Source organism: Macrotis lagotis, chromosome 1 (genome assembly GCF_037893015.1).
Source record: "Macrotis lagotis isolate mMagLag1 chromosome 1, bilby.v1.9.chrom.fasta, whole genome shotgun sequence".
NCBI lineage: Eukaryota > Metazoa > Chordata > Mammalia > Peramelemorphia > Peramelidae > Macrotis > Macrotis lagotis.
This window is the reverse complement of record NC_133658.1, coordinates 392,639,108-392,666,856: the sequence shown is the minus strand read 5'-3', so window position 1 is coordinate 392,666,856 and position 27,749 is coordinate 392,639,108. Positions and strand designations below refer to the sequence as shown.

The 27,749-nt window shown below is 35.7% G+C and overlaps 1 protein-coding gene across 1 annotated transcript in view; it reads right to left on the bottom strand.

The window, feature by feature from the left end:
• Positions 1–4,405: 4,405 nt before the first annotated feature.
• LOC141506092 (uncharacterized) overlaps positions 4,406–27,749 on the bottom strand; it is a 39,990-nt gene continuing 16,646 nt past the window's right edge. The window contains exons 4-7 of the mRNA XM_074212530.1: positions 12,018–12,058; positions 10,148–10,241; positions 8,379–8,418; positions 4,406–7,119 (exon numbers count right to left, since the gene is read on the bottom strand). Of these exons, the coding sequence (XP_074068631.1) occupies positions 7,044–7,119; positions 8,379–8,418; positions 10,148–10,241; positions 12,018–12,058 (251 nt within the window). The 3' untranslated portion in view covers positions 4,406–7,043. The remainder of the gene's footprint in view (positions 7,120–8,378; positions 8,419–10,147; positions 10,242–12,017; positions 12,059–27,749) is intronic.

Genomic DNA, 27,749 nt, shown 5'->3' with positions numbered 1-27,749 from the left:
ATAAAATTATTTGAATTTTCAAAATATATATCTACCATTAACATAAGGCAAAGCCAGTAGTTTTTTTCTTCAATTCCAATAAGCTATACAATCAAAGCTTATAGAATTTATGAACCTTCTTATGGCGTCTAGATTGAATTTTATCTTTACCCAGCAAAGCCCTTCTTCACAGAACAAATTAAGAGCGCATGGAAGAGCACAGGGGGAGATGCTTAAAATGCTTTTTTTAAAAAACCAGAGACTATTTCAAGGACTCTCAAGAGCTTCAGAAGCACTATATTACATACAAATAATTTGATATGCCACTTTCAAATCATTATCTATCCATCAAATCAGATTTTCAATGACTGCTAAAAGGTAACACCACCATTCCAGGTGGCTACATCTTATAGAATTTATAATGATTTGCTTGACTGTCTCTATCCCTGAATCTTTGAACCTACAAATGGATCAACATTATTCCCCTCATTCCCCAACTAGAAGATGTACTAAATCTCAGATTGGGAGACTGATTCCATCTGGAGGCAAGAGGACACAAAGATCCCAAGGCCAGCCACTCATTAGCACATCAAAATCAGAACTGAAGATAAGTTCCACTGAGTCTAAATGCTCTTATTAAAGAATCTGGGATCTTACTTTTATTTCTTCTGACCAAACCCAATTTTATACCACTATTCTAAAAAGTGACACTTCAGTCTGATTCCTTATCTGCTAACCCATATTTTCAACCATTTCTTTCAATTAAACAAAGACTTATTTATCACCATCTTTGTTTAAGACAATGTGCTAAATTCTGAGCATATAAAGACAAAAAATGAAACAGTCTTTCCACTCAAGGAACTTCTATTTTCCAGCCCTCTTCATCTCTTCCAAGAACCAGTCTTGGCTATAAAAATAAGAATTTGGTCTCCTGTTAGTTAAATTGTGTGACTTCAGTGATATGCCTTCCTTTGTCTTCATCTAATATTTGTTACCAGGACATTCCTCAATTGTTTACAATAATTCAGGGGTGTAACTGGTCTTTTGCTATTATCCATATGGGTCAGTTAGATGATATAATGGATATAAAATGGAACTTGCATTAGAGAAGACTTGAATCTAAGTTGTCTCTTGGACACTATCTTTGTAACCCTGGGAAAGTCATTCCTTACTTTGGTTTCCCTTTCTGTAGAATAGGGATAATAAAGCTCCTACCTCTCAGGGTTACTTTGAGGATCAAAAGATATCTTTAAACTGCTTTGAAAAATCTTAAAATTTTAAATGAATATTAGCTACTTTCAGCATACCTCCCTCTCTTGGCTTCTAAGAGTTTGCCGGCCTGAAACAGCATATGACCCCCTGTTGTCTCCTCTAAAGGGATTAGATTTTCCCTTAAATTCTCCTCTAGGGATCATTTTTAGATAGTCTCCATTACCTATAAAAAAGAGTGATGGGAAAATCCCAGAGAATAAAACTTCATGTCTAATAAAAGAAAAATGTCCTCTAGCTAATTTGTCAGTTGTATAGGTTTTGGTGAGCACATATATTTATCTCTGAACACCAGGAAACAGGCTGTAAATATTTTCTGTTGTTGGATTTGTTTGGTTGGTTTCTGAGTATGTGTGAGTTTATGGCTAGGCTCACTTATCCTTTATCCTGCCTCTTTGAGAGTTAGCCCTGTAACAATGTCTAAAGGTAAAGAATAATCAGAAGACACAAATCTCAACATATGCCTTTAATTTTCATTTGGACAAATTAGCTATCATTGAATGAGATAAATAATTAAACTCAAAGCAGACCTTTTCAAAGTACTCCAAAAGTCCTGACAAAGAGAGAAAGTAGGTTTTCAGACAGACTGAATGATCTACATGAACTAGTAGTATACACTATTGCTCTGTCTAGATGGCTACTTGGAAATCATCCCCAAGCTACTTTGAAATCAGGGAGATGTACTTCTTGGGAAACTGATCTGAATTTCATGTTCCACAATAATTTAGGGGAAAAGGTATCCTCTAGAGAAACTTCTTCAATAATCAAAAAACAGTTGAAGGAACCAGAGGTGGTTAGCTTATGGAGGAAAGTTGATGGGTAGTGGAGATGATTCTCCTCAAGTGTCTGAAATTCCATAGTATGAAAGAATTAGATTTATTCTACTTATCATGATTGGCTAGCCCCAGAGGACCAAACTGGGAGAAATGGAAGTTACAAAGAAAGAGTTCAATATAAGGGAAAATTATAAGGGTTCAAAATAAGGGAAAATTATAAGAGTTCAATATAAGGGAAATTTTCCTAAGAATTAGAGCAGCTATAAAAAATTTAAATATAAAATAATAGCTAGTATATTTATAATACTTTAAGGTTTGCCAAGTACTTTATAGATATTAAATAATTTAAACCACAATTAAAAAAACTCCATAGAGTAGGTGTTGTTTTTTTTTTACAGTTTAAGAAACTAAAGCAAACCAAAGTTGTTATTTGCTCAGAAAGCATCTGAGGAAGGATTTGAACTCAGGACTTTTGCTACCCCAAAGTTAAAGACATTGCTTCAGATAGTAATTGGTTCCTAAAGGTCTTCCATCAAAAATTGAATTGCTACTTCTAAGGGATATTGTAGAGAACTGTTGGTCAGATAGATTGGACCAGGCATTCTATAAAATCCCATACATCTCTGGGAGTCTGCAGGATGCAACTGTAAAGTCATAAAAAAAATGTTAAATAGTGATGCAGAATGAAGTAAGCAGGGCCAGGGAAACAATGTATATAATGATGACAACAATGTAAATGGAAAGAAGAGCTTCTACAGATAATTTCCAGAAGTAAGGTGTCCATGACTATGAAGCACTGCCTATGTTGTCAGATTTTTTTCAATGTATGGATCATTTTCCCTTCCTTTTCCTCTAATTTTTCTTTTTAAAATTCTTTGATATATAGAATGGTTATTTGGAGTGAGGAGGGGAAGAATTGCAATGAGAAATTTAAGCCAAGAAAAATTTTAAAAAATCAATAACAAGTTATTTTTTAAAAACTGTCAGAATATATATACAAATGAGATGCATCTTTCAAAGGAGTCACTTCAAGCAACAGCACACTTATTCCTATGACAGAACCCTTGCTCAAAATGCTTTTGAAACTACTCCTTAGTAGTTCCTAATCAAAGTCAGATTACTTCAAACTCCTTTTTTGGTTTTACCTGGGCCAGTCTTTTCTGCCTAGATATCTTTTGAACTTCCAATTCATTTCTCAAAAATAATCCTTATGGTGAACCTCATTGTGGAGCAGAGTTTACATGTTGCTTTCTATGACCTAGAAATACCCAATTTAATTGATTCAGCCCCAATCTCCAGAATGCATATATGTTAAGGTTGGGAATTGGATGCCACCCCATCCCCACTGTCAGCCAAGTATTTTCTATGACAGGATTAGAGTTGTTTCCTATTTGTCCCTCCTTGTTCATTTCTTACTAATTCAGAGCATGCCTTCATACTAATGGCCCCATGTTTGCCCTGCCCTGATTCACACTTTTGATGTCAAAGAAGTTTCCTATTCCTTCTCAGCTGTTTGTCCAAAATTGCTCATTTTGAGTCCTAAGTGGTCTCACACCTATACTATTCCCTTTGACTGACGTCTCTTCAACAACCTTTGTAAGTTAAAAAAAAAGCTTTGTTAATCTCCATTTCCAAAGGACTTTGTCTCTGTCCAAACCACTCCCTCCTTGTTGCACTTTCCATTCTAGTTTACAGTAAGCCCCCATCACAAAATCAAGCTCTTTATTTTATATGCTTATCTCACAATATAACAAAAATTTGTCCTTAAGGGATAAAGGATTTCTACCAGTGAAATTACACAAAAGTGAACTTCAGTTTCTGAGAACAGCTCCAAACAGGAATCATAAAATGTAATTTTTTTTTACATTTTCCCCCAAAATAAGACCTAAAATAAACTCTAGAATGATTTTGCAGGGTGCCTGTAATATAAGCTCCATTCCAAAAACAATCCCCAAATAAAATCATAAATCAGATGACACCTTTAGTACATCTGTTGCAACACATACTAAAAGTATTGAATTATAAAATAATATTTTATTATATATACTTAATTTGTTGATTGATTTAATGTTTTATTACTTATATTTATCATTAAATTAATCATAAATTATCCATCATAATTAATTATTCATTAGTTATCAATATTAATTAATATGAAATTAATTATATTAAATTAATTAAAATTAATTTCATATAAATTAATTATATTAACTAAATATATTTTCATTAATTTTAGTTATTATGTTTAAATAAAATTATTATGATTAAATGTAATTGTTCATCAATTATACATAAATATAAATAATTATAAAATGAATGATTGAATATGATTTATTTATAATTGTTCATTATAATTATATATTAAATATATTATATTGACATTAATAATTAAAATAAATGATAATATAAATTATAATTATTTGTAAATCCCCCAATAAATGCCTTTGTACAAGAGGTAAACATAATTAAACAGGTAACTCAAAACTTATTGCTAAATGACTAAGTAGTGATACAATGCATGAATAATATGCACATTTGATGTCTGGATGAAAGGAAACCCCACCTCTAATTATCACTAAGGGCAAGGAAGATAAAATTAAATATGTTTCAGGCATTTATGTTCTTGTAACTGAAAAAGTCTGGTGTACAAAAGTAGTTATAAGGTGAGGTGGCCAAGGAGGTCTGGGATTCAGCCAGCACTCACTGAACTAAGGACATGAAGAACTTTCTTGCAGAGAGAAGAATAGATCAAATGATTCCTGCAGGAACCTATCTCTAGACTCTTGATATTACAATAAACATGTCATTCAAGGACATTTGTGTATGGAAATCAATGACTACATTGAAAATAGAATGGAGAGAAATCAGCCTGGAAACTCTGTGAAGCCTAGCTGTGTTGTCAATGTACTAAGCAGGTCACATAGACAAGAAATGCTCCTTTAAGGAGAGTTCTATTGCTGGACATGAGAGATTGAGGTCAATGGTTGTATAGGAAATAGAGTGGCAAGAAATTCAAGCTGGAATTTCGGGTTTGGAGATTTATGACAATGTTCCAGAAGAAGATGACATGATATATTTTGTAAAATGTAGATTTTTGTACATGAATAAATGCAGATTGTTTGTACATGAGGAAAAAAAATAAAACATTCCCTGATAATAAGCCCTAATTTCTCTCTTGGAGCAAAAATTAATATAAGACCCAGTCTGATTTTTGGGAAAATACAGTAGCAGTTTATCCCCTTTGTTTTACAGTTAGAAAACTGAAGTTCAGAAAAATGAAAAGGGTAGCTCTAAGTTATGAGGCATGTCATCTATGTAAAAGATCAATATTATCCAATTTAGAGTCCATAGGAAATTTAGGGGTAACCCTATTAAAATATATACTCCTTAAAAGAAAGGGCTTAGTTTTGTCTTTGTATGTCCATTGCCAAGTACTATGACTACTACTACAAAGTCAGCACTTAAATGCTTGTTGAAATGTCTGGCCCAACATTCTTATTTGACAAATGAAGAAACCCGAGTCACAAAGAGTAAATTGAATTGTCAAGTTCGCACACATGTAAGTCACTGTAATATTTGTGAGTTTTGTGCTATAAATCCTTGATATATTCAGGAACCTGTATCTGACCCTAGATTCCAAGATCTGCCTTTTTTTATTGATACAGTCTTTTCCAGAGGATTCCTGGATCCAGGAGCTTCTCTAAACCAGGAATTTCTCCCCTCACCCTTTAGGTCTATATCCTATGAATCTGTGTGATATCATTCATTCCCAGCATAATATAATTATGTTATTACTGAGGAACATTAGTTTAAGGATAGGAATTTAAATTTAAAATAGGAAACAAAAATGAAATGAGCAAATTCAAGAAAGCAAGCTATTTTAGAGCTTATCATACAAGGCTGACAATATTCTCAAATATCTCAGAGTCCTATGCAATCTCTTCAATGGATCACCTATTCCCTTCATCTTATTGAATGGTTCCTCCTAGAACCTCCATTTTACAGGAAAATTCCCAAGTCAGATAAATCTTCTTTCCTCTGCAGTCTCTATTCCTGACTAACCAGACATTTTCTATCTTGCCTTCTTTTCCCTCTACTACTTTTTTCAGCTTCCTTTTAAATATCATCTTCCCCTAAGAGAATAAAAGCTCCAGGAGGGCAAGAACTATCTTTCCATTTGTATTTGAAGGCCCAGAACTTAACACTGTGCCTATCACATAAAATAATAAATATTTGTTGACTTGACTTCTTTTTAACAAATTGGCCCTACAACATGTAGTTCAGTTTTGATCACCCATTTTTTTACTTCTAAATACAATTTCTACTTCTTGAAAGTCTCTTACCTCCCTGAACCCCTGTTTCCTCTTCTCAAATGAATAATACTACTTGTAGCATTCTCCTTACTACTTACAAAGAATCATAGAGTTAAAACAAGAAGGCCCTTCAAAGTCATCTTGAAGCTCCAAAGTCTCTTTTTTTACAGATGAGGAAATTGAGGCCCAGAGAGAAGAAGGGTCATGTCCAGGGGTCACAAAAAAGTTTGAGACAATAGGTGATGGGAAATTTAAATCCTAGGTCTCTGACTCCAAATTCAGTGTTCTTTGTTTTCTACTACATCATAAAACTTAAATGAGATAATGGATGTAAAGTGTTTTACAAACTTTAAAACCCTATATAAAGTCAGTTACTACAACTACTTTCTACTTAGAGCAGACACTTCATGTTTTTCATGAACAAATGAATGTAGAGCTTCATATCTGCAGAGCTTACATTCTGCCCCTCCAGGATTAAATGACATATATAACTAAGAAAACCATTTTCTTATAACCTTGCCCTGAAATGTTATGAGTAACTGTAAATATTGGTAGAAATAAGTATGACTACTTTGAAATGGCTGTTATTCATTTAGTTCTGGTACATTTTTTAAAAACTTGCATAAATCAGTTTATTGTCAGATCTCCAATATCACACATTAATGTATATACACACACTCTTCCATACTTCTCTAATTGAAAGCTACTAGAGAGTAAAAAGACCTTCATCTTCTTCTAGCCTTCTAGGTAGGGTACTGCTATCTTCTCCAACATTGCTTGACCTATAAAGAGAAATAGAAATTGTTCAAGAAGAAACTGGACCCAAATAGAATGTCCAATTACAGCAGAATCATTTAAATTTCAATCTGGAAGTCTAACCTCATTCATCTAATCCAATTCCTTTCATTTTCAGACAAGTAAACCCTGGACCAACTAGATGCAGAGCTGGATAAGGGGGAGCTAGGAGGCTCAGTGGACAGTACTGGTCCCAGGGTCAAGAAAACCTGAATACGAGCCTGGTCTTAGACACTTACTAGCCATATGACCCTGGGCAAGTTACTTAGTCTCTTTTTGCCTTAATTTATTGGAGAAGGAAATGGCAAAAATCCTCCGGCCAGTAGGGTACTTGGGCAACAAAGAATTGAACATGACTGAATGACTGAACAACAACAAAGCTCCAGACCAAAGAAGGAATTCTTTTTACAGTCCATGGTATTGACTTATGGATTTATAGTGAGAAAATTGAAAGAGTGTGTTGACAGGACATGAAGCATTCATCTGAAGGTAAAGAGTTTGAGCATCTGATGGCAGAATCTTTATCTCTAATAGGTCCTGCAAGATTGGACCTTATGATTTAATTGGTATAGAGAACACTCTTTTTTTTTAGGTTTTTGCAAGGCAAATGGGGTTAAGTGGCTTGCCCAAGTCCACACAGCTAGGTAATTATTAAGTGTATGGGACCAGATTTGAACCCAGGTACTCCTGACTGCAAGGCCGGTGCTTTATCCACTACGCCACCTAGCCACCTAGCCACCCCCTTATGAACACTTTTTACTAATGTTGATGACACCTTCTCTGCAATTTCTAATCTTAATGAGTTGGCTAGGTAATTTGCTCAGGTCTCAAAGCCAGGATAACTCAAACCCAGATCTTCCTGCCTTCAGAGTTAGCCACTAGCAAAGATGTCTACTGACAATTTACAAAATACCCTGTTCTTCTCTCAAATAGCTTCAGTGGGGGAAGAAAGAGCCAGAACCCTCTTTAAATGATGTTTTAAGTACTGTTCAGATTAAACTGGTCCTAGTTCTAAAGAGGCAGAAGAGCAAAATCCAAGGGTGGGAATTCTAATTTCACCCAATCTTGGAGTGGCCCATCATTTCCAATGTGCAGCTGCAAGCTGAAAGGCAAGGCAGGCCATTTGCAACTAGTCAGAGGATAAGGAGCCATTAAGCTATTGAGCTTAATGAGTCTAATCATCACTAACAACTCCTGTAGTCATTACCACACACATATCAGCAGAGAGGCAGGCAAGATAGATTACCTTTTGTATGTAACCAAATAATTCTTCTTTATGATTTTACCTAGAAACAAAACAAGGTTATAATGTGAAATGTGAATAAGCAAGAAAGTCGATTTCAGTGAGAACCCCAAAGTAATATTGGCTTATGAATGGAACAAGCTACCAGATACACCCTTGAGGGTGGGGAAAGGAGGGAGGGATGAAGAATCAGTACATAAAAGTATAATTAGTCCTTGGAGGACAGATCCCATTTATCCAATATCCTCTTTTAAAGAACCACCATAAATCCCACAGGTCACCAGGTTGCTCTAAGTCTAATCTACCCTTAAAATTAAATATTCATATGCTCCAAACAGTCATTTCTTTACTATAATATTTTTATCAATGAAAGTATCTAACCATGTATCTGTGTAAGGTCTAATCCAAAATTGTTCAATATTTTTTTTCTTGACAACTATGAATGACTTAGAGATTCCCAGCAATATTATCCAAGACTTTTCCAAAAACTCATGAGGAAAAATGCTATTCACAACCAGAGAAGTAACTGATGGAATCACAAAGCAGACTGAAGCATACTATTTTCATTTTATTTTTTTTCATGAATTTTGGGTCTGTTTCTTCTTTCAAAACATGACTAGTATGGAAATGTTTTACATTATTGCACATATATATTACCTACATCAAATTGCTTACCCTCTTTTGGAGGAAAGGAGGGAGAAAATTTGGAACTCAAAATTTTTAAATGTATGCTAAAATTCATCTTTATATGTAATTAGAAAAATAAAGTATGATTCTAAAAATTAAATTTTTTTCTTAACTATATTTGACATTACCAAGTACTATAATGAAATAAACTAAACGGTACAGTTATCTTTGCTTGTTTGATCTCCCAAATACTTAAAATTATATTATCTAATGAACCCTGAGGGATTATTCTCTATTTTACATACAGAATAGAAAACCATCTACAAGCTATATTTATCTTGAAGTCAGAAAACTTGTTTCAGGAATCTCATATTATTGATGGACAAGCCACTGAGTATTGTAAAAAGCAAGCTGAGCATAGTATATGGAAAAGTTGGATTCAAACTTCAAGTCAGTTACTAACTGTGTGATCATGGTGATTTGGATTTGAGTGAGGGGGTGCTGTGCTAAGTCACCATCCTCAACTTTCTCCTCCAGAGTCATCTGGGTCCAGTGGCCAGATATGAATCAGAACAACTGGAGATGGCCCTGGATATGAGGCAATTGGGGTTAAGTGATTTTCCCAAGGTCACGCAGCTAGTAAGAGTCAAGAGTCAGACTGCCCTCTCTTCCTGGAATTAGCTAAAAATACATATATTCCTGGATATAATCATAACTATAGTGTGCGCAAATCTATCAGGTTTCTTTTCTCCCTATTAAGAAAGATAGGGACAGCTAGATGGCACAGTGGAAAGAGCATCAGCCCTGGAATGAGGAGCACCTGAGTTCAAATCCAGCCTCAGACACTTAATAATTACCTAGCTGTGTCCCTTGCCTTGCAAAAAAAAATCTAAAAAAAAATGGATAGATAGGGTGAGAGTATAGGTGAGAGAAATGCGATGCTAAAAGGAGCAAAAGGATCCAGAAGCAGGGCATGGTACTCAGCCAAGACTGTCTGCCTATTTTCTCAGCTCTACCTAGATGCAGATCTAGTGAGAGTATTTATAATTCATTCATAAAATTATTCATTCATTCCATCCACAGAGATTTGTGGGGTGCCTAGCATATGCACCATGAAGGTCATTATCTGACCTTGCCCTCCTTACCTCTCAAAATAAAAGCGAGTAGCATCAGGAGAATCACAAAACCCATCAATGGTACAATGATTATCAGTAGTTCAGGGTCTCCAAAAGCTCTTACCTAGAGAGACACAGGAAAGCAGAACAGTCATACTCTCACCTAGATATTGCCTTTAAGAGTTTTCTCTGTTCTGTAATGGCACTTATTGTTAGACAGCTAAAAAGTCATGAGTTTTACTGTGTACAAAACCCATGGTCAATAGTTTGCCCTTTGAACCCTACTTATATTTGAAAGTAAAAATCTGAGCTATAACCTAGAATAATTTTAGATGGGTAAAAAACTTTCTAAAACCTGAACCTAGGGGTGGCTAGGTGGTCTAGTGGATAAAGCACCGGCCTTGGAGTCAGGAGTACCTGGGTTCAAATCCGGTCTCAGACACTTAATAATTACCTAGCTGTGTGGCCTTAGGCAAGCCACTTAACCCCATTTGCCTTGCAAAAACCTAAAAAAAACCCTGAACCTTTAGGCAATCCATCATAAGGTTTTTAAAGTTTCATCCAGGATATGTCTAGTTTTGGGAAATAGTTTTAGGAGACCAAATCGCCTACATTCTTGATTTTCCACTGTTCCACCTCCCCCATGCCTTCACCCCCTCAACCATCTCCCAATTGCTAATGAGTCCCCCCTTCAAAAAAAACCTTATGTTTATATAATATTTTTCTCTAACTTATATTTATTTGTTGTCTGATCCCAATCAAGTATAAGTTCCTTGAAGCTAGGGAATATTTTGTTTTTGTCTTTTTGTTTTATGGCTTTAGGTACCAGGGTCTGGAACAAAGTAGGTGCGTGTGTGCAGGTGTGCGTGTTTGCGTGTGTGCGTGTGTGTGTGTGTGTGTGTGTGTGCATGATGGAGTGTATGTATAAAAAACAGTATGTATTAAGTACCTACTAAATATCAAGCACTGGGCTAAATGCTCAGGAAAGAAAGAAAGGGGGAAAACAGCCCCTATTCCCAAGGAGCTTATATTCTGAAGCACATTGTTTCAAATAAGTAAAGATAATGTCAGAGGGAAGGCACTAAGGTTAATGAGAACAAGGAAAGGCTTCTTGAAAAAGATGAGACTTTAATTGGGTCATGAAGTAAGCCAGAGAAATCAGAAGACATCCAGTGTTTGCCACGACAGCTGAGAGTTCTCATTTTTTAATCAACATTCTTTTCTGAGATCTACCTGGTTTCTTTGACCTGGGCTTCCATGTCATTGTCTTGACTTTTGAGGCTGGCTTAGATTTCTAGAGAAAGAGTTAGAATTGAATAGAAACTTTTACCATTTAGCATTATGGGCTCAATAGTCTTGAAAGTCACCAAATTCTTGTCATGACAAAATCAAGGTCGGGGGTGGTTTGATTTTTTTGATTAAGATTTCATGGGTAAGGGGGCAGCAAGGTGGTACATTTGATAGAGCATTGGAATCAGGAGCACCAGAGTTGAAATCTGGCCTCAGACACTTAATAATTACCTAACTATGTGGTCTTGGACAAGCCACTTAACCCCATTGCCTTGCCCAAAAAAAAAAAAAAAAAAAAAAAAACCTGGAGTCAGGAGAACTTGATTTCAAATCCAACCTTTGGACATTTAATAATTGCCTTGTGACCTTGGGCAAGTCACTCAACCTCCTTGCCTTAAATAAATAAATTTTTAAAAAAAGATTTCATGAGTATAGATAACTCCCAATGAGAATACTCCTTCTATCAGTGCATGGTGGCCCCTTTGCTACATGGGTTTACAAAATTGCCTGTTTATATAAGAAACCACTTCCCTCTGTTTGCAAGTGTGTGTATGTGTATCTTTGTTTTTAATTAAAATCTCATAGCCCGCTATATGATGGATTGCTTTACCTTTTCAATTTCAGAATCATTTTGTGGAAAACTTGTTGTTTCTGATGTCCAGGGGAGAAAAAGAAAAACAAAAAAGAGAAGAAAACAGTTATATTTCCCAAGACAGTTAAATATAAGTTTCTAAGATTACATAAAGGTTTCAAAAACTGTCAGGAAGTTCAGACAGCATACTAAAAAAAATTTAATTCACCTTTTTCCTCTCATCTTTATTGGTTATCAGTTCATATTTTTATATACTCAGTTCCAAAACTCATCTGCTTTCCATCATTACCTTTTGGATAAATTGAGGCTTTGGGAGATGGAGTGGATTTGTCTAAGGTTTCCTCAGACCATAGCTCTGCAAATGGGCTTTTTATCAGGGAAAGGAAAGGATCAGAATGGAATAAGGAACCAAAAGGGAAATTCGACATATCTTAATATCCTGCAACTAAGTTTTTCTCTCTGCTATGATTCCCCAGGAGCCGGAAATTGTAGGTAAGACTCGAGAATTCCTGTCCCTACTCAGTTAGAATCCTGTTTGATTATAATCATTTCAGAAGGATGAGCCTGAAATTGAAACCATCAAAGAGAAAAGCCAGCCCAGGGTAGCTTTTATCAGGGCTAATATGTACTTTAAATTGGAAATGTCTAATGTGAAAAACATTGTCCCCCAAATGCAAACAGTCCCTGGTGACAGCAAATTATTCCCATTTTTTCCTTCAGATAATAGTAAAACCCCAATGAAAAAGACACTAGGAAATAAGGTTTTTCTATATTATAGCAACAAGAAAATGCAAATTATGGGACCTTATCTTTTAGTTTGTAAAAAGCAATCTTTTTTTAGTGACAATCAGAACAAGGTGTAACAGACAAGTTCTACCAAGCATTATGAATTTTTTTAATGTTTTCTATTGCTTCCCCTAGTTATTAAAAGATAGGATTTGAAATTAGAAGGAAGATTAGAGATCATCTACTTTAACACCCTCATTTTACAGAAAAGGAAATTGAGTCCTAAACCTTAAGTAGCCTTCCTGGGGTCATTTAAGCTACCAAATTCCAAAAGTGGCATTGTGAAGTAGTAGACAGAAAAATTGTTTCAGAATCAGGAGACCTGGGTTTGAAATTTATCTCAGACAATTCTTAGCTGTGTGACTCTGAGCTAGTTAATTAACTTCTCTGGACCTGTTTCCTCATGTGTAAAATGACAGGGGTTAGACTCCATCACCTCTGAGTCTCTTTTAGCTCTGATTGCTATGAATGTAGGTCATCCTGATTCCAGATTCCAGTATACTTTTCATTTTGCCATATAAATTCTTTTTTAAAAAAATAAAATGTATTGGGTTTTTTTGTTTTGACACTGCCTAATTTTCTTGCTATATATTCTCCATTTGCCCTTCCCAGAGAATCATCTCATAGAATAATTAAAAAAATCAACAAAAGTGATTACTAAATCCAAGAAATCAGAAAATATATGCAATGTTCCATATCCAAGGATTTCATGTCTCTGTAAATAACACATAAATTCTAATGGGCTCTAGGGTAAGTCAAGACCTGTTTCCTCTTCTAAAAATTGAAGGAGTTGCATTAACTAGATATACCCCAGCTCCAATAGTCTATACATCATATATATATATGTATATGTATGTATGTATATATATATATATATATCCTAAAATTAAAAACTGGAAATTAAACTTTGGCCTGGATATAAGATAATCTCTGAATATTATAAGGGTTATACTATTTTTCTCAAACATTACCACAATGACATTTAAAGTAGAACCCAGATGATGAAGATGAGAAATACATTAACCACAAGAACATTTCCAAAGAATGAATGTATTCTCAGAAAGTTCCAATGAATGAGTCAATTCACACCAAAATACATCAAGGAAATATGATGAATGAACTTTTAGAGTATGGAATCCTAAAATGGAGTAGAATCCAAATATTAAAAAGGAATCTCCAGTTTGTCTGATCAATCCCTCTTGTCTCCACAAAGATCCATCCCAGGACCAAAAATGCTGTTTTTCATAATCTATCCTCTTACTACTTTCATACCTAACTCCCCACTGTGTAACCTTGGGCAAGTCACTTAACTCTGATTGCCTCACATCCAGGGCCATCACCAGTTGTCCTGATTCATATCTGGCCACTGGACTCAGATGGCTCTGGAGGAGAAAGTGAGGTTGGTGCCTTAGCACAGCACCCCTCACTCAAATATAATCCATGTGTCATGGTATCACCTCCCGGATGGCAGGGTCTTCTTCAAGAATGGGACAAACATCATCATCATCATCATCAACTCCCCTCTTTGCCTCCCCTCAATGCCATACTGACTATTTCACAGACTAAACACTCCGTCCCTCAGCTCTAGCTGACCCCAGTTCTTGCAATACTCTCCTTCCTCTGCTTCTCCCACTGATCTCTCTGGTTTCTTTTATGTCCCAACTAGAATCCAGCTTTTACTAGAAGCCTTCCCCAATCCCTTAGACCCAATAACTTCCATCTATTAATCATTTCTAACCTATACTGTATATAGCTTGCTTTATATATGTTTGTTTGTATATTGTCTCTCCAAAGAACCACAAGTTCCTTGAGGGTAGAGACTGTGTTTCTATCTCTTTTTATATCATATTCTGAACTTAGTAGAGTGCCTGCTCCAAAAGGACTTCTGAGATCATAATGAGTCTGTGTGCATAAATCCTGTCATCCTTTCACATTCATATTGTTGGGTTATTTGGGAGATTGGAAGGAGTATGTAGAAGACTGATAATCTTATTTTAAAACACAAACTTCCCCACAGTATTTAAACTCACTTAACTAGTGAGATTCAGGGAAGAATCAACTCCAAATAGAATGCCTCTAAATTGGCACTATTATTAAACATCTTATCACACTGTGCTGGCAAATCACTGAAATCACTGGCAGCTGGGCTTAACAGTTTAGAACTTGAAAATACCCTGAGTAATCATGTTAGCAAACCCCTTTTCTTAATAGAGGAAGAAACTGAGGAGAGGAACTGAGTCTCCAGAGGGTGCCTAGGGTCACATAATAGCTTGAATATCAGTCTTAATGTTGGGACTAATCACTGCTTCTCACCTTCCCTCAAATATTGCTGACAATGACTATAGACTAACTCCTGTCTGTTAACCCATCTACATTCTGCATGCAAAATTTGATCTAGAACAAGTCATTTCAGTGATACAATCAGGACACAGACCTACAATGAAAATATTTAAGACACAGCCTCCACAAAGCATTTTCTCAATGTAGTCAAATCTATTTTTCCTTGTCTTCCTGTCTTACTCTGACCCCTGCTGGATAATTTGGGATAGGATTTTGATTTTTTTAAAAAGCAGGGGGGAGGGGAGAATAACATTTAATCAATTATAAGACAATACAGATGAAAAAAGCTGGAGATCATTTCATTTAACCCCCTTGTTTTATGAATGGGGAAACTGAAGCCTAGTGACAGGAAATGATTTTTCCCAAAGTCTCATGAAATTGATGACACTGACAAATCTTGACTCCTAGATAAGGCATCTTTATGAGACCCTGCAATGTCTCAGGGCAGCTAGGCAGTATGCAACATTAGGGTGCCAGGTCTAAAGTCAGGAAGGTTCATTTTTGTGAGTTCAAATCTAGCCTAAGCCATTTATTTGCTGTGTGACCCTGGGCAAGTTATTTAACTCTGTTTGCCATAGTTTCCTCATCTGTAAAATGAGCTGGAGAAATGGCAAACCACTCCACTACCTTTGCCAAGAAAACTCCACATAGGGTCACAAAGAATCAGTCTCAACTGAAAAACAACTGAACAACAAGCAATGCCTCATAGAATTACTGCTGGAGGAGATACTGCTAGTGTAACTCTGCTCAAGTCATTTAACCTCTCTCAACCTCAATTTTCTCATATGTAAAAGAGTGGGGAAATAGCACCTACTTTGCAAGACTATTGGTGAGTCCAATAACAGCATATTTAAAGTGCTTTTAGAACTTCAAAGTATAATATAAATGTTGTCTATAATTGGAAAGCATCTTAATCCAAAACACCTCTGTTTACAGATGAGAAAACTGAGAAACAGAGGGATTAAGCAACTGACCAATGACACATAGTATTGCTTGATCTTGAAGTGGAACATAAGACTACCTTATCGAACTAGCAAAAAATATTTATTGAGAAACTATTAGGTTCAAAAGACTAGTTTTGAGACTAGTTTATCTGTATAATTGTTGGTGTCGAATTTAACCACCATCATCACAATTTGCAGATAAGAAAATTTGCTGATAAGGAAATGCTACAGATGAAAAGACTTGGAAATCATTTAGTCTAACTTCATTGTTTTGTAAGTGGGAAAACCAATGCCCAGAGACATAAATGATTTGCCAAAGATTGCAAATATACAGTAAATGGCAGATCTAGGATGTGAAAGCCAGGGATTCCAATGTCAACCCCAAGGCTGAAAAGCTTTCACTGATTCATTGTCAAATATTCAGTTAGTGTATGCTATGTACAAAGTCCAATGTTTAGAATTATCAGAGATTTTAAAAGATGATGGGGGGGTGGAGTCAAAATGTCCAAGTAAAGGCAGGAATTTCCCTAAACTCTATCCTAGACATTCCAAATACCTTTAAATAATTAATCAAATTCTAGAGTAGCAGAACCCCCAAATAGACTTGAATGAAGCAATTTTCCATCCCAGGACAACTTGGAAGATCCACAAGAGAGGGTTAGAAAGCGTTGTAGCACAGCCCTGGCAGGAGCAAACTGGCTCTAGCCATCCAGTAATAGTGAATTGTATGACTGGGTCCCTGAGGGTACCTGGGTCCATGGCATCAGTGGTAGATTTCTCAGTCCAGGGACAATTGGGAAGAGCATCAGGAAAGCTCTGCTGCACCGGAGTAAGAGCAGAGCCTAGACCAGCACTCTACCCTGGCCCCTCTGGACCAGGAACAGGTCTGGAGAGCCAACTGTTGGGAAGCCACCTAGCAGCCGCTTCCAGAACACTCAGTCCATGGATAGTAAGAGGGATCAGGAGATTTCAGAGGTCTCTAATATCCATGAGGCAAGACTCTGTTACTTTGCCTATATTCAGATCTAGGCCCCAGTCCCAAGAGAAGGAGCTTTCCTTCCCTAGCAGAGCAGGGAATCTCCTCATGATTCCAGGGCAGAAAGGAAAGCTTGTGATCATACATAGATCAGGAGAGCAGTCATAATCTCATAAGAATTTGAAGGAATTGAGGTTCCTGGGAGGTATCCAGTAGGTATCTAGCTGAAAACAGCTTTAAACACCCTCAAAATATTGGGACAGTGTCTCCTCTACCCTTGAAGCAGAGGTCAATCTTAACAAAGAGTTAAAATCAAGTCCTTAGGCTGGGGAAATGAGCAAACAACAGAAGAAAAAAATATCCAAGCACAGACATTTACTTTGGTCCTATGAAGGATCAAAATACACACTCAGAAGATAACAGTCAAAGCTTCTGTATCCAAAACCCCTAAGAAAAATATGAATTTGCCTTGGTTACAGGAGAACTCATTAAAGATTTTAAAAATCAAGTAGGGGAGGTAGAGGAAAAATTGGGAAAAAAATAAGAGTGATGCAGGAAAATCATGAAAACCAAGTCAGCAGCTTGGTGAAAAAATTACAAAATAATATTGAAGAAAATAATATCTTAAAAATAAGTTTGGGTCAATGGAAAAAGTAGTCCAAAAAGACCAATGAGGAGAAGAATGACTTAATAGTTAGAATGGACAGATAGGAAAGGAAATACAAAAGCTCTCTGAAGAAAATAATTTTTCAGATGAAGAATGGAGCCAATGATGGATGACTTTGTGAGAAATCAAGAAATAATAAAATAAAACCAAAGGAATGAAAAACTAGAAGAAAATATGAAATACCTCACTGGAATAACAACTAATTTGGGAAACAGATACAGGAGAGATCATTTAAAAAGTACTGGACTACTTCAAAGTCATGACCAGAAAAAGAACCTAGACTTCATTTTTCAAGAGACTCTTCAGGAAAATTGCCCTGATAAACCTAGAAGCAGAGAGTAAAATAGAAATTGAGGGAGTCCACTGATTACCTATGAAAGAGATCCCAAAATGAAAACTACAAGGAATAGTATAAATTCCAGAACTCCCAAGTCAAGGAGAAAATATTAGTTAGTGTTATGCTATGTATTAGTTAGTGTATGCTATGTACACCTAGAGAGAGAATACACAAACAACCAGAAAGAAACAATTCAAATATTGTGGAGCTAAAGTCAGGATAACACAAGATTTAGCAGCTTCTAAATTATGGGTTCATAGGGCTTGGAATATGATATTCTGGAAGGCTAAAGAGCTTGGATTACAACCAAGAATCAACTACTCAGCAAAACTAAACATTCTCTTTCAGAGGAAAAGAATGACATTGAATGAAATGGGGACTTTCAAACTTCCCTGATGAAATGACCAGAGCCATACACAAAGTTTGATCTTCAAATATAGGACTTGGGTGAAGCATAGAGAGGGTGGATGGGAAGAGCAAATTATGAGGGGCTTAATTATGTTAAGTTGCTTTTATTCCTGCATGGGAAGATGATATTGATGACTCATATGGGTCTTCTCATTTATTAGGGAAGTTAGAAGGAGTATTATAAACAAGGCATAGGAGGTAGTTGTATTTGAAGGTATAATATATAAAAGGATGGAGTTAATAGGCAAGAAAGGAATGTACTGAGAGAAAGTAAAAGGAAAGGTGGAATGGGGTAAGTTATTTTATATAAAAGAGGCAAGAAAAAGCTTTTGCAATAGAGTGGAAGAGGAGAGAGGTGAGAGGGAGTGAGTGAGATTTTATTTTCATTGGAAGTGGCTCAGGGAGGAAATAACATATATTCTCAATTGTGTATAGAAATCTGTCTTACCCTAGAGGAAAACAGGAGAGGAAAGGGATGGGGGAAAGAGGACAGAGGGTGGGGAGGAGGTTATAGGTAATAAAAGAGAGGCTAGGTCATGGGAGAGGGTAGTCAGATACAGCACATTTTTGAGAAGAGACAGGGTGAAAGGAGAGAGAGAATAGAATAAATGGAGATGGGGGAATAAGATGGAGAGAAATACAGTCAACAAAAGCAACAGTAGGAAAAAAATATTGAAGCAATTTCTCTGATGGACTTATGATGAAGAATGCTATCCATCCCAGAAAAAGAATTAATGGAATCTGAATAAAGGCTGAAGCATAACTTTTTTTCCTCACTTCACTTTTCTTGAGGTTTTTCTTTCTTTTCTGGGGGGGAGGAGATTAGTTTACTTTTACAACATGACTATTGTCGTAATGTGTTTTATGGCTACCCATTTTTAATCTACACCAAGTAACTTATTTTCTCAATGTAGGGAGTGGGTTGGGAGGAAGGGAGAGAATTTAAAACTCAAAGTTTTGGAAGTAAATGTTGAAACTTGCTTTTGCATGTAGCTGGGTTAAAAAATTTAAATAAAATAAAATGTAAAAATTTAAGAAAAAAATGATGATGAAGAAAATCAACAGCAACAAGATCTTCTCTGTTCTAATGGATCCTATAGTTTCCAAAGGGAATAGCCAACATGAATAGAGGAAGATAATTATAACTTCCTTCTACAAACTACTATATGAATAGATTAAAATACTCATAAGAAACTTAAAGTCTTCTCACATAAATCTTCCTTTCTAAGGAACCTAACCCCTAAAGCCCAGATGTTGAGGACAACTCTCCCTCATCAGTCTACCACATAATCTCATAGTGGATTATATGACTTGTATATAACACTGTTTTACTTACCCTGATTTGTGTAGTGTTTAACCATTAAAAATGTCAGAGGATCATATATCTCATACTGTTTATAATTCTTGAGAACCTCTGGTCTAGCCTTCTGTCTTCAAGCTCCTTTTTTACAGACCAGGCAGCTGAAAAGACCAAGGTCACAATAGCTAAAATAAGTGACCCAGGGAGGACTAGAAAGCTTCTCTCTCTCTCTGTTGCCCTTTGTCTTAGCATTCTCATCAGCATAAAACATAAAGAAGCAAAGAAAACAAATTTATAATCAACCTGATGAGAGACTCAAATAAGCCAAATTATTCCTAAAACATTTAAGATAAAAGTAGAAAAAGAACAGACAAACGAAGAGGAAAAGAGGAAAAAAAGGAAGGAAGGAAGGAAGGAAGGAAGGAAGGAAGGAAGGAAGGAAGGAAGGAAGGAAGGAAGGAAGGAAAGAAAGCAGCTGCCCAAATTACCACAATATTTTTTTTTGCAATAATGACAGTGGAGGTATTACAGTTGGACTCTAGAATTATAGTTCTCAAGTGTGCTACATGACGAAGCAGGAATGATACTAATGAAAACAAAGATACTAAATTGCTAGATATCAAAACTAAAAATGTCACAAAGGAGACAAATCTGAACATGCATATAATAATATGAGATACTGCCAGAGATGATAAGATGTTGAAAGTATTAAGGGATCAATTCTAAAGATATTTGAAATAAGCAAAGATATGAAAGCCTTGAGGGGAAATTATAGACATCATTACTATGTTTAAAACACAAATCAAGAAAACAACAGTGATTGCTAATCTACGTCTACTTTTTTATCACTATGAAATCTTTGTGATAATAATTTTTACCTGAAACAACATCCTTGAGAAAGATTCAGGAAGACTGATTTTCATAAATGATATTTTTCAGAGACCAAATATTTACTGTGACATAATTGTATTAAAAAGTGCAATGAATAAAAGATCCTACTGTGCCTATTTATTCTTCATAAAGAAACACTTTTTTAAAAAGAAGCAGGGAGGGGAAGCTAGGTGGTGCAATGGATAAAGCACTGTCCCTGGGGTCAGGAATTCAAATCCAGCCTCAGACACTTAATAATTGCCTAGCTGTGTGACCTTAGGCAAGTCACTTAGCCCCATTGCCTTGCAAAAACCAAAAGAAGAAGAAGAAGAAGAAGAAGAAGAAGAAGAAGAAGAAGAAGAAGAAGAAGAAGAAGAAGAAGAAGAAGAAACAAAGAACAACACGAAAAGCTCTTCTCCAAAGAAATGGTCTGACATCCATTTGTTAAAATTATACAGGGTTTTTTGAAAAATACAACACATATAACTTGGATGTTTCTCTAATTATTACTATCAAGAAAGATATAAAGCAGGGAAACTCATGCATTACAAAGTCATTTGCAACTTCATAGGAGATGTTTAGCAGAGTGTAAATGGAAGAGAAATGTCCTATTAATTGTGAAGTCCTCCAGCTTTTATTTCTTAATGACATTTTGGTGATTGCAAAAAACCTCCTGAATGAGAACAGTAATCAATTCAGTCAAACTATCCACACAGGGAAAGCCATGTGGATAAAGAAAATGGCCATGAGCAATAATAACTCACAAAAGACATTACCTTTAAAATTAATTGTACTCTATTTCATTTTAACTATGAATGTGAAAACAGGGATCTTTCTGCTGACTTCCTATCTTCCTTCTGATCATCTTTCACCTAGAAAAATTGTTCTTCTTGCAGTATCATGCCCTTTATAAAACTATTCCTTGAAATATTATTTTTCTATATTCAATTTTGCCTTTTAAAAAGCACAAGCAGCACAGTGAATAGAGCACTGGCTTTGGAGTCAGGAGTGCCTGAGTTCAAATCTGGCCTCAGACACTTCATAATTACCTAGCCGTGTGGCCTTGGGCAAGCCATTTAACCCCATTGCCTTGAAAAATCTAAAAAAAAAAAAAAAAAACAATAAAAAGCACAAGCATAGGAGAAAAACAACAGTGTAAGATTAGGGTTTGGAAGGCCTATATTCTAAACCAACCATGCCTGCAGGATTCTGGGCAAGTCATTTCCTTTATCTACATCTTGTTTTCAAATGATCTGTAAAAATGAGGGGGTTAGACTAAGTTCTACTCCAGTTCAAGGACTTTATCTCCATTTTAAAAAAGTCAAATTGCTTAACTCTCATCTTCTTTTTCCAAAAGGGTTCTTTTCTCAAAAATCAAAAAGCACTTTATACTATTTCTTTGATTTAAAAAAAACACACACCAAAGTTACCCCAAAAAAGAGACATCTTTAACCCGATTTCTCTTTTTTTAAAATTTTATTTTATTAATGCATTTTATTCTTGGTACCAGAATCACTTCCCAATAATCTGCCTGTTCCCTCTCCTCCCTCTAAATCCCTAAATGATCCTTTTAAACCCAAGAAGGACTAATATATTTGACATTCTGAGCCTCAAAGTGCTGTCTGGCTTAAAAAAAAGACAGGACACAAGAAGGAAAAGCAAATTTCCTGAAACTGTCCCTCAGAGACCCAGAAAAGGCTGTGGTAAGTATCTTCGGGGAAAGATGGATGTTATTACAGGCAATGTTCATTTTATCCAATTTTACTGAATTGATCAAGAAGTCTTTATCCTTCTGTTTATGTCCATTTAAATTGGAAATCAGTCTCCAGTTTGAATTAATGCCAATGACAGGATAATGATTCATTTGGGGACCTGAGTCAAAATCTTTTTTGAAGCTAATCAGACAATCTGTCCTCAGACAGGAAGTCTTGTATTCATGTCTGGACCACTTCATCCTATTTAGAAAATCATAGTGATATGACATTTTATTCTTTTCAGTATCAAAATCTTTCCTCTGTTGTAACAGCAGCCTTTAGGGAGCCATCGAGGGCCTACTTTGTAACATCCACTATCATGAAAGAAATTATGTCCTAGTGTATTCAAAGTCTGACTACAGCTCCTTAAACATCTGACTTAGCACTCAGAAGGGATTTGGGATGGTAAGAGAAACCCCCAAATACATCTGCAAGTCTCATGAGTTGGTGAGAAACTTGGGCAAGTCCCTTCCAGTTTTCTAGGGCTAGAGAAAGGCAATTCCTCTAGAGTTTGAGAATAAAGGTTTGAATTTTATCACTGCCATTAGGTGATTTTGGTGACCTTGGGCAAGTCACAATCTCCTTGGATCTCCTATTCATCATTCGTCAAATAAGAAGGTTAAACTGGATGGTCTATGAGAGTTTTTTCAGCTCTGGATCTACAATCCTATGTATTCTAAAGTCCCTTACACTTATAAATTCATGAGCTCTTCCCAAGGACTAGTGAGCAATGATACACATGCCTAAGACGGCGCAAGGGTTCATTTTGGGGGACTCACAGAACACTGGCACATCTACAGCTTCCTGTCCATTTCTCTAGATGCATAGATGCCCACATTCACATTTCCCCTCCCCACACTGTTCTCTAGAGACAATATTTTCTGTTTCCTGATAAAGAGAAGAAAAGGTATCCAGAATCTTAATATCATTGTCTGGACCAGAGGAGCCAAACACACAAAAAATGGGTATTGCAATATTCTCAAGTATGGCCTGAAACATATTAAAGCATAATGGGGGGGGGTGGGCAGCTAGGTGGCGCAGTGGATAAAGCACCAGCCCTGGAATCAGGAGTACCTGTGTTCAAATCCAGTCTCAGACACTTAATCATTACCTGGCTGTGTGGCCTTGGGCAAGCCACTTAACCCCATTTGCCTTGCAAAAACCTTAAAAAAAACATAATTGGGAACTATCTGACAAAATAAATTAAAATTCAATAGAACATAGGTAATGTTAATATTGCATTTTCTATATCAAATGCTGCCAGAAATCTTTATGTCTGTTCTGAGATAGAAGTCATCTCTGAGTTGTAATTCTGTGGCCTTGTAGCCTTGACTTGCTAAGTTTCATTTTGTCCAAATATAAAAGGGGGAGAGATATTAAAGTAGCCTGTCCCTGTGAATGTTAAAGATGTAAAAAAATGATGGTAGTCTGATACATAGAAAGTTTACTTTTAATAAAGATTCCATGAGAAATTTGGAACTACACCCAAAGAGCAACAAAAATGTGCATACCCTTTAATCCAGCAATACCACTACTGGGTCTATACCCTGAAGAGATGATGAAAAAGGGCAAAAACATCACTTGTACAAAAATATTCATAGCAGCCCTGTTTGTGATAGAAAAGAATTGGAAATCAAGTAAATGTCCTTCAATTGGGGAATGGCTTAGCAAACTGTGATATATGTATGTCATGGAACACTATTGTTCTATTAGAAAGCAGGAGGGACGGGAATTCAGAGAAGCCTGGAGGGATTTGCATGAACTGATGCTGAGTGAGATGAGCAGAACAGAAAAACACTGTATACCCTAACAGTAACATGGGGTCGATGATCAACTTTGATGGACTCACTCATTCCATCAGTGCAACAATCAGGGACAATTTGGGGCTCTCTGCAATGGAGAATACCATCTGTATCCAGAGAAACAACTGTGGAGTCTGATCAAAAACCAAGCACTATTACCTTTAATTTAGGAAAAAACTGGTATCTTATTGTCTGATCTTGCTATCTCTTATATTTTATGTTTCTTCCTTAAGGATATTATTTCTCTCTCATTGCACTCAATTTGGATCAATGTATACCATGGAAGCAATGTAAAGACTGACAAATTGCCTTCTGTGGGGGGTGGAGGGGAGGGAAGTAAGATTAGAGGAAAAATTGTAAAACTCAAAATAAATAAAATCTTTAAAAAAAAATAAAAAGGGGCAGCTAGGTGGCTCAGTGGATAGAACACTGGCCCTGGAGTCAGGAGTACCTGAGTTCAAATCTAGCCTCAGATACTTGATAATTACCTAGCTATGTGGCTTGGGCAAGCCATTTAACCTCATTCCCTTGCAAAAAATTTAAAAAATTTAAAAAAAAAAACAAAAGACTCCATATTCATGAAAATATTTGTAGAGGCTCTCAGTGGGAACGAAGAACTGGAAATTAAGGAGATATCAATTAAAAAATGGATGAACAAATTATGGTATTTGAACTTAAAAAAACACTATTATGCTGTAAGAATTCAGGAAGGAGGGGGGCAGCTAGGTGGCACAGTGGATAAAGCACCAGGAGTACCTGGGTTCAAATCCAGCCTAAGACACTTAATAATTACCTAGCTGTGTGGCCTTGGGCAAGCCACTTAACCCGATAGGCCTTGAAAAAACCTAAAAAAAAAAAGAATTCAGGAAGGAGACAGTTTCACAGAAACTTGGGCAGACTTATTGAACTAATGCAGAATATAATGAGCAGAACCAGGAAAAAAAAATAGACAACAACAAATAACCTAAGAGCTCTGATCAGTTCAATGAAATGACAATTCTAGAGGATCCATGATTAAAAATTGATTCTCTACTCCTTAAAAAGAATTAATAACCCATAGAGTCCAGCTATTGGGATAAAAAAAATCTCTCTTCGATAAAAACTGTTGGGAAAATTGGAATTTTGTATGGCAGAAACTTGGATTAGAGCAACATCTCATACCCTATACCAAGATAAGATAAAAATTGATACAGAATTTAGCCATAAAAGACAATATTATAAGCAAACTGGGAGATCAACGAGTAGTTTAACTGTCAGATTTGTGGAAAGGGAAGCAGTTTGGGATGAAGAAAGAGATGGAGAACACAAAAACAAACTAGATAATTTCAAATACATTAAATTAAAAAGTTTTTGCACAGACAAAACCACTCAAATCAAGTAAATTGGGAAACAATCTTTACAACTAGTACTTCTGATAAAGAACTCATTTCTAAAATATAAAGAGAACTGAGTCAAATTTTTAAAAAAAAAGCCATTCCTTAATTGACAAATGGCCAAAGTATATGCCAAGGCAATTTACAGATGAGGAAATCAAAGCAATCCATAGTCATATGAAAAATTGCTCTAAATCACTACTTATTAGAGAAATGAAAATTAAAGCATCTCTGAGGTACCACCTCATACCTCTCAGACTGGCCAATATGACCAGAAAGGACAATGATCAATGTTGGAAGGGAAGTGGGAAATCTGGGACACTAATACATTGCTGGTGGAGCTGTGAACTCATTGAAACTTTCTGGAGAGCAATTTGGATTACACCCAAAGGGTGACAAAAATGTTCATATCCTTTGATCCAGCAACACCACTACTGGGTCTAAACCCTGAAGAGATCATGAAAAAGGGTAAAAGTATAACTTGTACAAAAATATTCATAGAAGCCCTGTTTGTGGTGGCAAAGAACTGGAAATTCAGTGAATGTCCATCAATTGAAGAATGGCTTAATAAAATGTGCTATATGTATGTGATGGAATACTATTGTTCTATTAAAAACCAGAAAGAATGGGAATTCAGGGAAGCCTGGACAAATTTGCATGAACTGATGCTGAGCAAGATGAGCAGAACCAGAAGAACATTGTACATTCTAACAGCAACATGGGGGTGATGATCAACCTTAATGGACTTTCTCATTCCATCAGTACAAGAATCAGGCACAATTTTGGGATATCTGTGATGGGGAATACCATCTGTAGCCAGAGAAAGAATTGTGGAATTTGAACAAAGACTATTACCTTCAATTTTTTTAAAAAATGTTATCTTACAAAACAAAGAAAAAAGTTATCTTATTATGTAATTTTGCTATCTCTTATTACTTTTTTTCCCTTAAGAATATGATTTTTCTCTCATCACATTCAACTTAGATTAATGTATATCATGGAAGTAATGTAAAGACTAACAGACTGCCTCCTGTGGGGGAGGGGGAAAGGAAGTGAGATTAGTTCAAAATAAATAAATAAATTTAAAAACAAAAGAATTGGTAGACTCAGAGTTAAGATAGAGACATATATATATATATATATATATATATATATATATATATATATATATATATATATATATATATATATATATTGGACATGGCCAATGTTTGCATGTTGTTTCCCCCATTCCATGCCCATGCTTGAACATAGGGACAATTTTTGCCTTTCTTTGTATCCTCAGAGCTTATTACATTTGTTATTGTTGTGGGTGGTCAGTTGTTTTTCAATAGTATTCAACTCTTAATGACCCCATTTGGGTTTTTCCTTGGCAAAGTTACAGGAGTAGTTTGCCATTTCATTCTCCAGATCATTTGACAGTAAGGAATTTGTTTTGCTTAACTTTGTATATCTTTTACAAGAATTCTTTTCTTTTTTCAAAGTAAGGAAGATGGGAGAAAGATAAAATAGATTTTGGCTAATTAAAAAAATTAAATTTTGAAAAATCTTTATCCATGCACTAAGTGAATATTGATGCCTTAAAGCAAACTGCCCCCATAATGCTGAGGGCATCAAAAGATGAAGGTAATCTAGCTTGTGGAGAGTGGGAGACTGTAAAGTCTAAAGAAAAGGGATTAGCATCCAAGCTGAGCTAATGAAAAATGAATTCTTCAGTGTAATAGAAGGCAGATAATTTTAAGGTTCATCTTTGGGGAATCTACCATCAAAGGAAAGAAATGAGAAAGTGAGTGATAAGAGAATATACAGGGAAAATAGGTTAAAATTACCAAAAATCCCAAGAGGAAGAAAACTCAGTTAAAAACTTTAAGCACAAGCAGATAAGTCAACAAAGAAGACAGAAATAGCTGAAGATAGTTTCTAAAATATCTAAATTAATCCAAACATCTTTGAAAAAATTTTTCAAGATAAAGGAAACTGAATAAATGTCTAATAAGGCTGAGAATTTTGTACATTCCCAAATGAGCACACAGCAAGATGTTCCAGAATGGTCCAATAAAAAAATAAGAATTATGAAAGCAGAATTTATAGCTTGTACATCAGAAATAATTGTCCAAATAAAAAAAAACCCTAGAATCCACAGTGGTGATTCTGTCCAAAGAAATGTAAAACAACTATTTAAGAATAGAAATA